Source organism: Fulmarus glacialis, unplaced genomic scaffold (genome assembly GCF_000690835.1).
Source record: "Fulmarus glacialis isolate BGI_N327 unplaced genomic scaffold, ASM69083v1 scaffold13787, whole genome shotgun sequence".
NCBI classification, from domain to species: domain Eukaryota; kingdom Metazoa; phylum Chordata; class Aves; order Procellariiformes; family Procellariidae; genus Fulmarus; species Fulmarus glacialis.
Window position 1 is genome coordinate 31129 of NW_009223929.1, and position 16739 is coordinate 47867.

General features: G+C 39.4%; 1 protein-coding gene across 1 annotated transcript in view; it reads left to right on the forward strand.

Moving 5' to 3' along the window:
- The window catches only part of PCNXL2 (pecanex-like 2 (Drosophila)), a gene marked incomplete at its 5' end in the record, with an annotated part of 120453 nt that overhangs the window by 16184 nt on the left and 87530 nt on the right, over window positions 1–16739 (forward strand). Inside the window, 4 exons of the mRNA XM_009581993.1 lie at window positions 1252–1362; window positions 2945–3036; window positions 13714–13823; window positions 16036–16132. Coding sequence (XP_009580288.1) covers window positions 1252–1362; window positions 2945–3036; window positions 13714–13823; window positions 16036–16132 — 410 coding nt within the window. The remainder of the gene's footprint in view (window positions 1–1251; window positions 1363–2944; window positions 3037–13713; window positions 13824–16035; window positions 16133–16739) is intronic.

The following is a 16739-nucleotide window of genomic DNA, read 5'->3' on the forward strand; positions in this document are numbered from 1 at the left end:
TGTATAATATGATGAAGATAAAAGCTGTCAGATCAAACTCGATGTTTTGTTTTATTTTAGCACGAGGGATCTTGTAAGAGGAGCTGGGAGTAAAATGTGAAATTAGCATTCAACAAAGAACACAAATTCTATTGTTACCTTCATAAAATTTGACTGGGGTGGGAAAGGGAATAAGTTGTACTAGTGGTTTGTTTAATTTGCTTTTTATGAGAATGAATAGGAGGAAACTGCAGTCTTTCTAGCATGTAAACTAACAAATACATACTTGTTTATGAGGAATAGTGGCTGACACACATCTCTGTCCTTCACCATGTAGAACATTCTGGTACTAGTACAATGAAGCAGTAAGAATATGATTAAATGTGTGCATATATCCTTGAAAGTTGACGGTATTGGAGACTTGGGTCAAGTGTGTGTTTAGATGCTTTGCTAGACAACTGTGCTTAGTATTTTCTAGGGTGGAGCTAGAAATAGGAAGTGGGAAGGAGGAGTGGCTGGAAATGAACAGAACATAAGACTAGCAGCACAATTACCTAAATTACGACTCCTGCTTTTCCTTGACTGTAAGGCAGCCCTTTAAATTAGCATATCTATTTAGAAAGAGACTATGTAAAGATGTCAGACTGGGTTTTACCCCTGAGTTTCTTTACTGTTTTTAATCTTCTTTCACTACTGCAAAGTCAAGGTCCATTCTGCTGGAAACTGGGGAAATATTCTGGGGAAGTTTCACTATAGGTTTGTCCCATTTTTACATGCTGCTTTAAATGTTTGCTGTTCATTGCTGGCAGATGCAGGATACTGTGCTAGCTGAGATACTTAGGATCTTAGCCATTAAAATATTTTTTGTTTGTTTATATTGAATTGTTATACCTGTGCCTGAACCATCTCTGATTCAAGGAGGAAGTTCCAAAGTCTGCCAGTTAAAATTTCTGTACTTTAAATAGAACAAATATAACTTTGAAAGTATTTGAGAAGCAGTAAGGAGGCTACATAATGCTATTTTTTCTGCTGATGCTTTTATCCAGAATAAAGCTTAAAGTGAACCTCTGAGCTTTAGTTTCTTGCATATAAAATAGCATAATTTATTTTGAATACATGAGGAGGAAACTGTAATCATTGCTGCTAGTGGTCACGTGAGTAATCTTCAGAATTTATTGCAACCATTTCTTATTCTGCTGTGATGCATGTTTCTCTGTTCTCAATACATTGTGATGTATGACTGTGTTCTAACATACATCTTTTTTTCTTTAGTGTTTTTATATTGCTTTCCTGCAATTTCTCTTCTTGGTCTTTTCCCTCAAATCAACACCTTCTGTATATATCTTTTGGAGCAAATAGACATGTTGCTTTTTGGCGGTTCTGGTAAGTAGCCAGTTGCAGCCTGAGCTATCCCTTTCTGGGCTTATTACAGATTACAGTATATTATTGCATGTTTTAAAGCACATTGCATGTTAAAGCTCAAACAGCTAATGGTATTCATATAACAGTGGGGTGAATACTAATAAGACCCCCTTGATTAGATTTCTTTTTTCTTTTGAAAAGTTGTATATAAGTTGTGCTGTAGGCTGCAGAATGTGGTTGACATTGAAGAGCTCTTTCCTGGCATGTCTGATGTGAATCTTTACTATATTTATTAAAAAAAAAAAAACCTTTAAAAAAATTTTCTCTTAAAATACCATTTAAAAATAAAAATTAAAAAATGTTTGTGTTGTTCCATAGTAAGGCATGTTCACAAGATACTAGATCTGTGATTTTTTTGATGTTATTTCAGTCAGAGATTAAACAAGGCCCGTGAGAGACAATGCATCAGGTTTTTGTAGGTAGTGGTGAGTTTTGTTTTTCAGTATAGCTTAAGTAACAGAGAAGACTGGGATGCATCTACACTGTCATCTTAGTTTGGATCAGAAACAAACTTCCTCCTTGTTCCCACTTACCACATGTTGTTTTGCATCATGGAATGATGTCAGAGTATGCAAACTGGATTCCATTTGGATCAAGCTTAAAAGAAAGGTGCACTGTAAGAGTGCATCTATTGCAGTCCAAACACTAATGAGCATACAGTCTGTGGGACCAGACTAGAGATAGTCTGCAGTAAGGCATCTCAAACATGTATATAATGGATATGACATCCTCAGCATTTCTCGTTCCACAGACCCACGCTTACTGCATTGTTCTGCTTGCTGCTGTAGACAGATGTTGGCAAATGGTTAAAACTAGTACAGATGATACGGGTGTTCTTTGCTTTTTGTCTCATAAATACCATAGCAGACCTGGAGGAAATAACGTGTTGGAATGATGATTCCAGTGTATGTTGAACCCTAATTAGACCATGGTTTTGCAGCCCCTGTGTCTCCATTGTTGAGACTGCTGAACTCCTAATTCTGTCTGATAGCTTTTCCTACCCTGCTTCTGGAAGCTCTCAAAGGAGGTTATAGCAAGAGATCAGCTAGCATCCTTCTCTCTTCTTTTAAATTAGTTCATGTATCTTAATATGGTGCAAATCGTGGTTGACTGAGCGAGTTAGGATGCTTTTGGATGATACCAGAGCCCATGTCTCAGGAGCAAAGGGAAGGAGGAAAATTTCACATGGAGTTTGACTAGAAAATTGCCAATTTTGTAGATCACTTCATTCCTCCTTGGTAGCAACATGAAGAGCCATACTGATATTTTGGCAAAACAATGTTCAGTACAAAAAGCAGTAGTGTGGGACCTCAGGTCAATGGAAATCACATGGAGTACAGTGGCATCGAGCTTTCAGTCTTAGCTGTAAACAGTTTTGTGAGCTTATTTGGGGCATTGAAAGTGTTCTCTCAACAACCAGCTTTGTGATACCTGATTTTAATCCTTATACCTCTCGTGATGCAAGAGCTGTTTCATTTTTTTCTTTTGATTGCACGTTCTCATTTAGGAAGAAATTAACTAACATGTAATGTCTGCATTTCAGCTGCTGCTGGGTTCGTATCTGCACTCTACAGCATCTCCAGAAGCTTTGTGGTTCTGATTGTCCTATATGCTTTCTGCTTCAGTGCAGTGAAGGTAAGCCAGAAAAACAACACTGCAAAAATTCAAAATTTCAAGCTCAAAATTCATATAATCTGCAGAGACCAGCATTTTTTGGTGCTACGTTGTCATTATAGTTTATCAAGATAAGCTTTACAAGCCATGCTTCAGTTTCTGCCTGTTAGCTACACTGAAATAGATTGAAACTGTAGTAGAAATACCGGAGTAAACGTGTGTCCAATACCTGTGACTGTTTGCCTGTTTGTTATATATATCAGTCTGAAATGATCCACTGAATTTCCCCTACAAAGACTAACAGCAGCCTTGGCTTAAAAAGCTGCAACTCCTATTGACCTGTATAAGCCAGGCTGAATTTGGTAAAAATTCCTAGTAAGGTCCATATTTCCGAAAGAAAAAAAATAAAGAATTTTGTTGTTGCTTCATAACAGTATGCTGAAGAACTTAAATGTCTAGCTTGGGCAGACAAGCGGACCGTCTAACCCGGTAATGTGTCTACATCCACAGGGAAATGCAATTTAGGAATTTAATGCAAGCCAGATGACTGTTTGCCACTCTTTTCGCTAATATTCCACCAGTATCCACAATTGTTGGATTAGGGATGTTGGAGAGTGTGTCCCTGCTTATTTCATTTGGTGTCTGTGGACTTCTTTCTTGTCTATGAATTTGCCAAGTCGCTTCCTGAATGTGCTGGTCCAGTCCGTCTCCACAACTTTGTGCCAACAAATTCCAGATGTTCACTGTGCTCTGTGCAAAGCAGTGCTGTCCTTCATGGTTTTTAAACTGATCTGCTAATTTCACCAAGTCTTCCCTGTGCCTAGTATTGCAGGATTTGTGGAAGAACTGTTCTGCATTCACCGTATCCACTGCCTTCACAGTTTTGTAGACATCAATCATATCCCCCTCAGCCATCTTCTCTTTAAACTGAAGAGTTCCAGCCTTTCTAATGTCTCCTTGTAAAGCAGCTGCTCTCTCAGGAGTAGCTAGGATAGAGAAGGCACAGAATAGGGTGACTTACTCCATTGTGACCTTCAGACGTGGAGGGTAAGTTGTGTATGGTGCTCAGGATGTAGGTGTGCCATGGCTCTATATGGTAGCAAAACGACTGGCTGCCTTGTTCTCGGTACCCTTCCCAGTGATGTCCAATGTCAGGTTTTTTTGCAGATGCTGCATTTTGAGCCATATTCAATCTAAAGCTTTTTTTTTTTGCAGTTAATGTATATGTACTCTGCATTTTTGGTTTTATTTAAAAACTATCAATGAAATTTTGGCTGCCTTCAAGTCTGCTGTAAAATTCCCAGTGACCACAGCAAGACCAGAATTTCATCTTAGACTTGTGATAAATTTTATCCTTTAAGGGACAGTCTTTGATAGTGTTTCATTACAGGCTAGATGCTGTCAGTGCCCATGCAGGAAGGCACCGGGATGTGCGGTGATTTAAAAGCCGCTCTTGACATCTTGCGGGCATACGTGAGAGGATGCTTTATGGTGCTACATATGCATAGCACACACAGAGATCCCAATATGGGTTCTGCAACAGCCAAGGATGTATCGTGTCAACACCCAGGCTGGCGATTTACACAGATGAGAGGGGCGATCAGATGTTTCTTTAAGGGAATTCTTTAAGGAACATAAGCATTTCTATAATGGCTTTTACCAATTTTCCACTTAAAATTTTTAATAGGAGCCTTAAATCGAAAAAGGTCAATTATAATGCCTTAATGATCTCTCGCAGATGATCAGAGCTGGCTGTGCATGTGTTTTTAACCACTCCCAATAGTAAGGTAAAATGTGTTAAGCCACCATGTTATCTTGCCGCTTGGTGGCTTGAGTCCATACACAATAAATTATGGCAACTCAGCTGCTGAGTTAAGACACTTTAAATTAAATGTCTTTGAACATGTGGTGTACTCCCAGGGAATCTCCTGTCGCCAGGCTCACCCAGTATATCAGTTATACTGGTTTGACCTGACCCAGCTGTGTGATGCGAGAAAGCTTAACTGATTCTTCCGCAGTTTCCTAAAATAGCTAGTATTCCTGCTACTGTTTTCCAGCTATATTAATGATTTGGAAACTGGCACCTGGGATGGAGAAGGTGGCTTTCTGTAAGGATGAACAGAGTGAGAAAAGTCTACAACAGGGGGGAGAAACAATGAGAAAAATGGAAAGAGCTGGAAAAATGGAAGGAAGGAATTTAGTTAAACCACTGTTCAACAGGCAAATGGGGAAATGATCATTTTTTCCCCTAAGGTTAGCAGAGGGCGATTCACTAATTGAGGGTAGGGAAGTTGTGTGATGGATACTTTAAAAAATAGTTTTGTAAACAGTATTAAAGAAAAGCCTCTTAAAATATTCTACAGACTCCTTTCTCAGCATAATATTTTAAATTACAGCATGCAGGTGGCTTTGTAGATAAGCAATCTCCTTGTGGAGTAGACTTCAAACTGCTTAGAAATATGCTTTTAATGCTACCCTGAAGTTGTAGAGTGCTGTGAAAGATCTACAAGATATCTGTTGTAAATTACCAATATTAAGTGCAGACTTTCTGTTCACACAGAAATTACAGTTAATTGGAATTTTTATGGCACTGTTCTTGTGAAGGCATTTCTGAGGAGGTTAATTTAAAGCATGTAAAGACGATTCCACTTGCTTCAGCTCATAATCTCAGTCTACCGGGGTGCTTGAAATTTCATATAGAATTTATGAAATAAGCACTTGCGTTAACCCTCCTTGTTCTTCAGTCAGGTCCAGAGATTATATTCTTTTTGGATTCTGTCAGACTTATTCTTTGGTTGGTGGAGGGGTGGGAATTGCCTTAAATGTAAGAGAAGAATCTGATCCTGAACAGGGACCACTGTGAAAGGTGGTGTAATACCCCTCTAAGAAACTAGAACTGTTTTGATATGTAGCGAGCAACAACTTGTGATCCTAATCAAACGAAGGTTTGGATTTTTGGTGCACTAGAAATTGCAGAGCAAATGCTATAGTCTGTTTCACTGAGGTGTTTGCACAATGGTGATAGGTATGTGTTCTCTTTAAGATCGAAATGCCATCTCTTCCACACTTGCACTTTACAGCTATTCTTTAGTATTTATTTTTATTTTATTCGTTTCACTTTTAGTCAGTTTGGCAAGACCAACAGAGCAAAATTTTCAATATTTATGGAGGTCAAAAAATCATCACAATCAAAAAGATTCAGGGCAGGGAAACATGATAGACTCTCTCTGGCTCAGGATTTCTGGGTTGCAAAGCTTATTTCTTGGCTGAAATGTAGCATCCTCAAATGTAAACTCTGTTTATTGGCAGAACATTTTATAGCTCAGCAGGTGTAACTAGCAGAGTTCTATTTCCTGAAATAAATTGCAGAGGAGAATGGATCTCTAAGTGGTTATGTGCTTTTTACTGGTGAACAATTGCTCACATCAAATGCCCAGGCTAAAGACCCATTCCAGCGGTATCAGGCTTAAGCCTCTCCTCCCTTAAGTGGTGCTTGTGTTTTAATTATTATCTTGCAGGGCAAAATGGTCTAGCCTCATTTCTCCGTGTATGTTAATTATTCCAAAAGGAAAGATATTATTCCTGAAGAAGTTCATTAGAAGAATAATTAATTTACCACATGATTTTCTTTTTTATTAAAATAAACAATGTTAATTTGATAATAGATCTGTGTTCTTAAGTGAGTTTTTCTTGTTCATTTTTAGAACAGAAACTATATATGTGTGTACAATAGTTTAATTTAGTTGCAGTCAAATTTTGAAATGATTTTAGAATAGCAAATTCACAGCAATTAGTTCTTTGCTCTAGAACTCCAATTTTAGAAACATTAAAAAGTAAGAATTGAGCAATTGTTTTGGGCTATGTCCACAAAACAGTGTAAGTACTCAAGTTAACTTTCAACATGTGAATATAAGCTCTGACAATTGAGACAAATAGGCCTGTGCTGAAATCCTGTGCTTTGTCCAGACTGATTTTGCTGTTGAATTATGTTGTACAAAACCAACTGAGAGTCTCTATGAAAAAGCAGCTGCAGTATAGACGTATCATTAGTTTAACTTAAAAATTGTCATTGATTTTTTTGTTCAGATAAGTTGCCTGAGGAAAATTACTATACAGTATTCTCGATTGAGAGTTCATCCGATAATCTGCAGACAAAATTCAGCGTGCCCAATGAGATCATCTGCCCTGTCACTCTTTCTGAATGACCTTGCAGCATCTTCGTCATCGCATGACCAGAAATGTTTCTTTCTCATGGCTGAAATGCACGTATCACCTAAAAGAGGATGGACAGATCTCTAGTCTTGTGCTAACAGTGAATGTGCAGGTTGGATCATGTGGCAGGCTGCTTATATGTCCCATCACAGGACTTGGTCAGAAGCATATGATGTGTTTTGGGGGGTGGCTGCATACGGCTCACCTGGCAGACACAAGGTGTTATGTGACCAAACATGAACTTTCCACACAACTGAAGTAAAGGACAGTCTGTTACGAGGCCATGTGTGAACTCATTGCGTGATGGGGCGGCCTGTGTTTGAGTTTTGTTACTCAGACACTTGGAGGAGGAACAGGGACACGTTGTTTGGAGGTGACTGAGAAGTGAAGGGGTCCCACCTGCTGTGGCCAAGCGGTTGACTCCCCTTCTCAGAGTGCTCCTCAGTAGCTTTGCCCTTGCTTGCTGTTTGTGTGGAGGAACTGTGGGTCTGCAGTTTGTTGGGACCTCCTCTGGTGGTGCTACTGCTGGACTGATCAATTTTCTTTTTGTTAAAGCTGTCAAACTAAAAAAGAAAAAAGAAAACCCAAAATTGTTCACACTAGGAAGTATAGAGCATTGCATCTAAAATTATAACAGATAATTTCTCCAGAAAACCGCAAAACACAAAATAGCTGGAATTCCAGGTCTCCATCCATGTGTTTGAGGCCTTGAGGACTGATGGACAAGGCACTGTTCATCACCGTTGTTAGTCAAAGGAGCGTATTGTGAGTAGAGCAGGTTTTCAAGTCACTGTCTGACATGGCTGGTGAACAGAAGTCGTTCCCTCTGGTGATGACGTGAAGTCATCTGGGTAGATTTTTGTTTTACAGTCTTGTTATCCCAGTGATGCAAAGGTGGTTTGGCTACAGCTTTCAGGTGCTGTAAAGCATCTCTTCATACATCTTATCCCATGACACATCCCTGCCCAGTGATATGACACCAGCTGCTTATCCAGCCTTACATACAACAATACTGTGAACTTGATTTTGGACAAGAGAGAAGATAAATATCTTTGCTTCTGAAGAGCAAAGACTTGAGTTTCTCCTCCTTGCTTTAAGATTTTCTTTATCTCCCAGGCCTCTGTTTGATGATATCATCACTCCTTATTCCAGTTCTTTCCAAGTCCTCTATGAAGTTTCATTTATTTTTGTTTAATAAAAAGCTCTAAATCCTAAACATGGTTTTATCACCTCTTTTGGTCATTCCTTGGTTTGTTAGATCTAATAGCAGCAATTTTTCAGCTTGCTACTATTTTGAAGCTATTGGGTAACTGAGTTTAGTTTAAAATTATCTGTGTTCACTTCAGCCTGGCTTTATTTCTGATCTCAGCTTCAGTCCTGTAATCTTGAACAGAAATTGGCAGCTCTAATAGCTACCTTAGCTTTGATATATGAAAGGGTTATCTCTTTTTCCTGGGGGAGATGTTTTTATTTTCAGATATTACATCCTGTGGAGACACGGGAACTTCTGTGCCATCTTTTTCACTTGACTAGAATTGCTTGATGTGCTGATTTTTGTCTCCCGTTCCATCTGTTTCGTGGTCTGTGCCCAGATATTTAACAGATATTTAAAAAAAAAGTCAGGTATGTCCTCCTACTTTTTCCACAAATACTCAGTCTGGAATTTAACCATCTTGATATCAGTCTTTAGCATTCCAGCACATCAGTGTTTTGCTGGGGGGCAGAAGAGCATATCCCTGAAGGTTTCTGGAATCAGTCAGTCCTCCTCTTTGCCTTCTGTTCCAATCAGCTGGTTTGGATTTGAAACTTATTCAGAACCAGTTAATTATTTGTCATCCAGCTTTTTTGTTTGGTTAGGGGTTTTTTTGTTTTGGTTTGGTTTTTTAAACTGCTTAAGGAACTTGCGGTTTATCTTAATTAACCTGGAAAAATTTCAGATTTTGGACTTGGGTCAGAAAAATTAAACTGATGTGAATGTGTTCGTATGTGGCACAGCTGCCTCATCCAGCTCTGTGTAAGTGCATATATTTTTTAATGGAAGTTGTATAGTTTCCATTACCTTATACCTGAAGAAAGTATTTTCTGGTAACTTATTTATCGCTTCAATGGACAGTTACTAAAAATCCTGTGTGTGTTTTAAACCATTCTCAGCTCACATTGATGTAGTTTGGTTTGTTGTTTAATGAGTTTTAAATTCATTAATCAGAATAACAATGCTTCTTGGTTCCTGTTTTCAACGATGCAGTCTTCATCTGTGTACTAATAATTTTGAAATATTTGTCTTAGGGTTTTATAATGGGAAAGAATTGCAAGCATACGTCTCCCTCAATCTGCTAAGACTGCCCAAATAAATTTCTAAACAGCACTGAATGGGCCCATGTGTATAGACAGAATTCCTGGATGTGTAAGTGACCAAAAACAGAAGTATAGGATTATTAGTCAGCTTTGTTTCTACTGCATAAAATACTTCCAGCCCTGTTGGAGGTTTTGAAGACAAGGCTCATCAATTTTTTTGTACTTTCCAATTTAGAGACCCCCGAGGTTCAAGCAAGAGCTGTTAGGAGTGTTAATTTTTGAGAGAATTGTCAGATATCACGCATTTCAGTGAGTGATGTTTGCAGCCATAGTCAGACGCGTGCTTTAGTCATAACTTCAGTAGTTATGCTCTTAGTTTTCTGCATGTATAATATGAATTTATTGTCCAGATATAACAGAAAAAGTAAATTATGTCTGCAGAATCTGATATGGCCCAGGGTTACTCTTACAGAAGTATGTCACTGTATAGGAATGTAGAAATCTGCATGAGTACCCATGCCCCCCTGCCTGAAGTTGTTGCTCATCTTACTCTCTGGCCGAGGAATCCTAGTGACAGACCGGGACCCTGTTGTGTAAGGTGGTGTGTGCACACACATGCATACCCCTGTATCAGTCCCATCCTTGTGGATTTTAAATTTCAGCAATGAAAATACGGTCACAGATAACAATTGGGAGTGCAGAGAGACAGAGACAACATTGCTCAGAATGGATACTGATATCTGTATTCTGGTAGCTTATTACTTGTCAGGTTTCTGGAGCTCTTCTGGGAAAGTACTGTCTTGTTTTCCGTGGATGATGGGAAGATAAGGCTGGTGGGCATCTCTCCCTAGAATTTGTCTCTAACCAGTGTAACACGAGGTCCATGAATAATTCACATTTCCTGGTCGTTAGCGTTCACTGAAAACGAGTGTCCATGGTAATATAGTTAAACTTACAGTTAACCTTGTAGAGAACAAGTCATTGTTACCATTTTCTCATACCTTTGGGGGGTGGGGGGACGACTGCCTTTTACAGACTCATTCAGAAAGTTTTTGTATGTTCTGAAATAGGATGATAGTATTTCTTTCAATTTACCATCACACATGTGAAATGGCTGACTGTCAACAGCTGTCCTGCATGTTGTTTGATATGAGCAATAGCATAGATCCATGAAGAAGCTGGGGAGTGGAAGTAAGGAGAAGGACCTGCCAAAAAAATTGGTTGAATAATGATGAAATCACGAGAGAGTGGAAAATTAGATGATGTCTGTTTTTTGTGAAGAACAGCTGGGGTTTGTCTCCATATTTAAAAAGCCAGTCAGTATGCAAACACCTTCGATAATGCTAATGCTGCAGCAACCTGCAAAGTCTTTGAGTTGAGAGGAATATTCTGAGGAAAAAAAAAAAAAAAAGAAGTAGCAAGAATTTCTACTTATCACAACGGTGCTGCTGTGTTCAGAGCACTTTTTGTCTCTGGAGTAGGACATATGATTTATTTTAGCATATCTTTGAAAGATAAGAGTTTGCTACATGCTTTTTTTTAAAAAAAAAAAAAGGAAGGAAGAAGCAAAAAGGATAAATAATGTAGGACAGAAAACTACTATCGCCACTTTTTAAAAATACATTTGCCTCCCCACCTTCACCAGCGGTAAAAGGCTTGTAAGTTCAAAGACACCTTTATCTTCCTTTTTAGTGGGTTGTTTTGGGATTAGGCGATTCTGTGGTTGAAATGGAACACACCACCCTGACCACTGGGTCTGTTGTAACTCATCGCTTTCATCCTTAACCCTGTAAGTCCATTTCACTTGTTTTAAAAATGACTACGTGAGTGTCTGCATCAAAGTCAAAACTGTATATGAAAGCACTACGTGTCACCTCAACCAAATGAGGTAAAGTAGGAAGTCAAACTCCCTGTCTAGTATGACAGATAATACCAGCTTCCAAGACTCTAAAACCTGTCATTCCTGTTTTCCCACTGAGAAGAATCATTGTCCAATTATCAGCTGTATTGTTTTTTTCATCTTTTTAATTTAAAGCTCTACCAGGCATCGTTAGTGGGGGAGGAAAATGACAAAATGGAGCAGGGTACATCACACTGATGCTGGAGAAATGACACCTTTGTTCATTCTCATCTTTTGAACAACCTTGTGTAGCATTATTCTGGAAAATCCTCCTCTCTAGGCACATAGCAAATATCGATGCCTGTCCTGCCTGCCTTCCTGGCTCCCTGACAGCTGAGCTTTGAGGGGACAATGGCACTTTGGAACTGGAGCACAGGCCAGCCAAATGCAGAAGCTCTGTGTAATATACAGAAAATATGGAAGTTAAGAGTTCCTGAGACATTAATATGAGGTCAGCCATGTGCAGTTTTACGGTAGAAATAGGGCGAAGTGATTTCTCAAACTGGCTACTGATACATTTCAATATCCAGGTATATTGCTGGGCTCTTTATAGTATTTTGTTTTCGAAATAAGTTGCAGGTCAAAGGGGCAGTCACGCACTAGAAGCTGCTGGGTGGATCTGTATGCAGTTGTATTGCCCTGGAAATGCAATAGATATTTGGATGGGCCCTGAGTCAGCCATTCTCAGAACGTTTTGACTCCAGTTAGTTTTCTTCAGTGTTTTGAAGAATATGAATTTCTTACCTGAGACTAAGAATGGGAAAAGTTAATCCAAAATGTATTTGGCCCCAAAACTGGGAACAACGAAATGAAGAGTGGAATTGGATGGCAGAATTTAACTTGTCAAACAAATGGTGCTGGATTCTTTTAGTAATAACATGTAACTGTCTCTTGTTTGTAATGACTGTTTTAAGTAGGATTGTTTGACAGAACTAGACACTTCTTTCTTTTATCTTTGTGATGTTCAGTAGTATGATGAGGGGAAGGTGATTCTTGGAATTAAAATTTCACTTCTGTGATACCAGTTCTTAGGATAATTGGAATTTCATTGTTAAATTCCAAAGAAACCTCACGTTGCAGCAGGTGGTTTGTCCCTTAACAGCAAATTAGTTTGTCTTATCCAGGTATTCATTGCCCCTGAAAGAAATGAAATCTTTCTTAATGTGAATCAGCTTTGCTAAGAAATCATGCATATCACTGAGCAAAATAAGATGAATAAAACCAGTTTATTCTGCGAAAATATGTCCTGTGCAAGTTGTGAAGTCTTTCAAGCAAAAGACATACTGCAGAAGATGCCTTATTCGTACTAGCTGAACAAGGCTTAAAGTTTCACAGGTCCTACAAGCTGTGAAAAACCTACCCAGAAAGTGCTCTGATGTCAGGATCTGGTAACCTCACATTCACCTGATTAGGTAGAAGTTGTGTGGAGGCACTGAACAAGCCTAATAAGTGAAATGGCTATGGATCTGATCCACTGAGTTTCTGTGTCCTTCACAGCCAAAATTTGTGTCCTTTTACAGTCAGGACTTGCAAGTATGTCTTAGGATTCCTAACTTGTAGCTGAGGACTCCACAGATGAAGCTGGTCTTGCTAAGTGTTCCTTAAGCTTCATGGTCTTTCTCTTATTATTTCTAGCCAATTTTAGCTGTTTAAGTCACCCAGAGACAGTTTCTCATCTTGGTTATGCCCAGAGTGTGCTGGCGAGTGCGTGAATTGTCTCTTCTTTCCCTCCTCAGGGATGTCACGTGCGGTGGCGAGCACTCTCCCTCTCCACTGTGTTATCATCCAGGCAGGGCCTGGATGTAACGTACAAAGCAGCAGAAAGAATTCAGAGTGAGGTGCCAGAACTGTACCCCACTGCCTGATTTAGGTGACATTGGCATTTGTCGTATGCAATCTGGCCACAGGTCAAGTAACTACATATCAATTTAGAGTTTAGACAAATACAGTGCAGTTCATTTCACTCGCATCTCATTTTAATGAGCATTTGCCCCTAGTGTTTCATTAAAGAGGAAAGAAAACCTGCCTTTCATGTGATTTCCTAGCTAATTGCTGATTATAGATGAATTACATAATATGATTACAAAACATGTCTCTAATCTCAGTCTTTTTTACAAAAATAGACTTTGATATGAAAAAGGATTTTCAGTCCTTGGTAGATGCTGTGTGTTGTAATACTGCATGGATGGCTTAGCTTACTTTAAAAAAAAAAAGAAAGAGAGAGAAAAATAAGAAAATTAAGTTCTGCATTCCTAACTTACAAATACTCTGCTTTCTGTCCTCCTGTTCAGGAACCCTGGGATGCACAACACATTCCAGCGCTATTCTCTGCTTTCTGTGGTCTGCTAGTTGCACTTTCTTATCACCTCAGCAGACAAAGCAGTGACCCATCTGTACTGATGTAAGTTGCCTGCAAATGTTATTTATTGATTACTCTGTACAGCACACAACCAGAATGATGCCTGGGTTTCAGAACCCCAGGGACTGTCTCCTGAAAGTACTGTGGTGAGGTGGAAATTCCTCGTCATGTCTGCCTGGTTGGTATCCACCCTGTAAATAAATGAAGTGCTGCAGTCAGATTGCCAGTAAGGCTGGTGCTCTTTAAACAGCACTATCCAAATTCTCTGAAGCAGATTTCACCCTCTGGGAAATTGTGTGCTTGCCATGTTGGAGGATAGCGATTTAGTTGAGGGGGCTCTCAGCCCACTGGAGTTGCAGAATGTGCATTGGGTAGCACCGTGGCAAGGAGAAAGGGCATTTGATGTGCTGGGAAGATGGCTCAATTCCAGCTCTTGCTGGGGGTCACTGTCAGTAGGCTCTGCCTCTCTGTTTGAGATTAACTCCTTCCTTTTCTGCTCTGACATAGTCTGCTAAAGGTAGCTGAAGAAAGGTAGTGTGTATTAAGAGCTGCCATTGAGAACAAGGAAGATCCAGGGGAGAAGTCCCCAGCGTTGTTATCTACAGGTTGAGGTGGTGTGAGAGAGGGCTGTAGATCCATAGCTCAGGGGGAGCAGACATGAGTATTCCTGTGTGGGAACTGTGCTATATGGCTGTCATGGGGGCTGTGGTGGTCCACAAGCAGCTGGGCATCTACGTATATGGCTGTGGGATTAAACAAGCAAATGGGTTTTGTGCAGCCAGTATCACCATGCCATCTGGGATTCTGCTTCGCAGACAGCTCAGTCTTATCCTAGAACAGTGCAGAGGGCCTGTGAGAAAACCCACAGGTTCTCTCCTTTGATTCATGAGGTGTGTTGTGCGTGTCTTGAGGTGAGGCTCTTTAGCATATGAAGATAGGCATAGGCATATGGTAAGTCAGAGTGGTTGGATGCACAATTCTGTAATGCAGGAGAGAGAGAGGGGGGAAGTGGAGGGCTTTTTAGGCCATTCAAGATTGTTTGAGGAGAGAAACTTGGGAAAAGGAGAAGAATTCGGATGAGGAAGGAAAGGATATAGGGCACTAGTAGAAAATTGGTATCCCAGTAAATCTTACTGAAGAGTTGAGAAATTCCTTCTTTACCATTCAGAAGATTCAAGGAATCTGATATTTAGACATTACGAGGTTCTGATGTGGCAAAGCAACAAGAACTGCTTATATCTATTGCCATTAACCTTACCCAAAGCCTACTGTGTCTGGCACTGATGTCAGTTAGACCTGGATCAAGCTTTGTGTAGGTAGTGTGTAGTTCATCGGCCATTACAGTATGGAACTCAGGTATGGAAAGAAGTGAAGCTGTGTGCTGTATTAGGGAGACTTGTTTAGCCTTGGAGTAAAATATATGCAGGTAAATTGCAAATCAGCATGGAAGTGTGAGCTCTTTCAATTCTGAAGTAATTTAAATGTATTCTTCTCTTCCATTCCCCAGGAAGGACACAGCAGTTCATTAATTTCTTTAATAAAACAGAAACTCGTCTTTCCTTAAAACTTCTGTTTTAAGGAAGTAATCTTAAACCATTAAATCCATTTTAACTTTTAAATCTAGCTACTGATTTCTTAACATTCTTAATCAAATCTTCAGCAGCTGAAATGGTTGTTAAATATCTTAAGATTAAGAATGTGTACGACATCAAATGTTTATTGTGCAATCATGATAAAAATGTATAAACCTTAAAAAAAGAGGTTTAAGATTTTTTTTTTTTAAGACAGCTCTGAACTTAATTAAAGGAAGTTAAGGAGATTGGAAATAGTATTTAAGGGATGGCCTGTGGCCTAAACTTCAAGATGGAGGAGGAGGTAGCACATAAATCTTGAACTGAGGATTAATATACAGTTTATACAGAAATAGCTTCTTTGGCCCTTCTAATGTGGGTCTAAACAGCTCCCATATTGGTTTTAGCTTAGCTGAAACGTTAATAAAGGGCATGAATGGAATAGTTCTGCTTATTCCTCTAAATGACTGAGTCACATTGATTAGACTGCTGAGACTCCTTAACATTTTGATGATCACAGGTAGAGCTGGTTTGTGTCAATCTCCAGTTATACAGAGATAAGATAGCTACTGCATACATGAGGAAGGAAATCTGAGGCTGTTCCTCCTCCTCTACGCCCCAGGAGTATTCAAATCTGTTAGACATGTTCAGAAGTATCCTAACTAGGATTTTTTTTTTAACAGGTCCCTGATTCAATGCAAATATGTCCCTCACTTTCTGCGTCAACAATTTGAAGATTCATCAGCAGATCCACTCCCAGAAAAGATGAGAGAATCAGTGGTGAGACCTTTTCTTCCATTACTTTCTGTTCAAAGCTCTCTCCCATCCATTTTCCCCACTGAGGAACCTTTTAAATATTCTCATTTAGTAATTTAAGTATTTAAATTGGGGATTGTCAAAATACTTAAATTTAAGTATCTAAATTACTAAAAGCACAGCAAATGGGAGGATCTCTATCCTGTTCCTTTAAATCCACAGATGGAAACTGAGAGAAGTTCTTCTAGATCTTCTTTCCACTGAGGCCGGAAGGGAGAAGGGGGATATTGCAATTTTCCTTTCTGAAGGGTTCCTTTGAAGGACTCAGCAACACTGATTCCTTAATATAGTTGATGGGAAATGCACTCTTAGAGCTTGGGGAATAAGGCATCTCGTTCTGGTACTCAGGGAGCTAATGCAGGTTCTGTGCATAGAGTTACAGCGTGGCAAGCTGGTGTGTACAAGGTAGGCTGGATTGTTCAACAAGCGTTAAAAAAAGGTGAGCAGTCCTGCCAAACTCCCTGTCTACGTTGGAGGGGAACAGAATTTGGTCCACAGAATTAAGTGTGTTTAAAATGGCCCTTATTCATTCTTTTTCCAGGGCTAGGAGTTGACCTGGTTTTCAGGAATG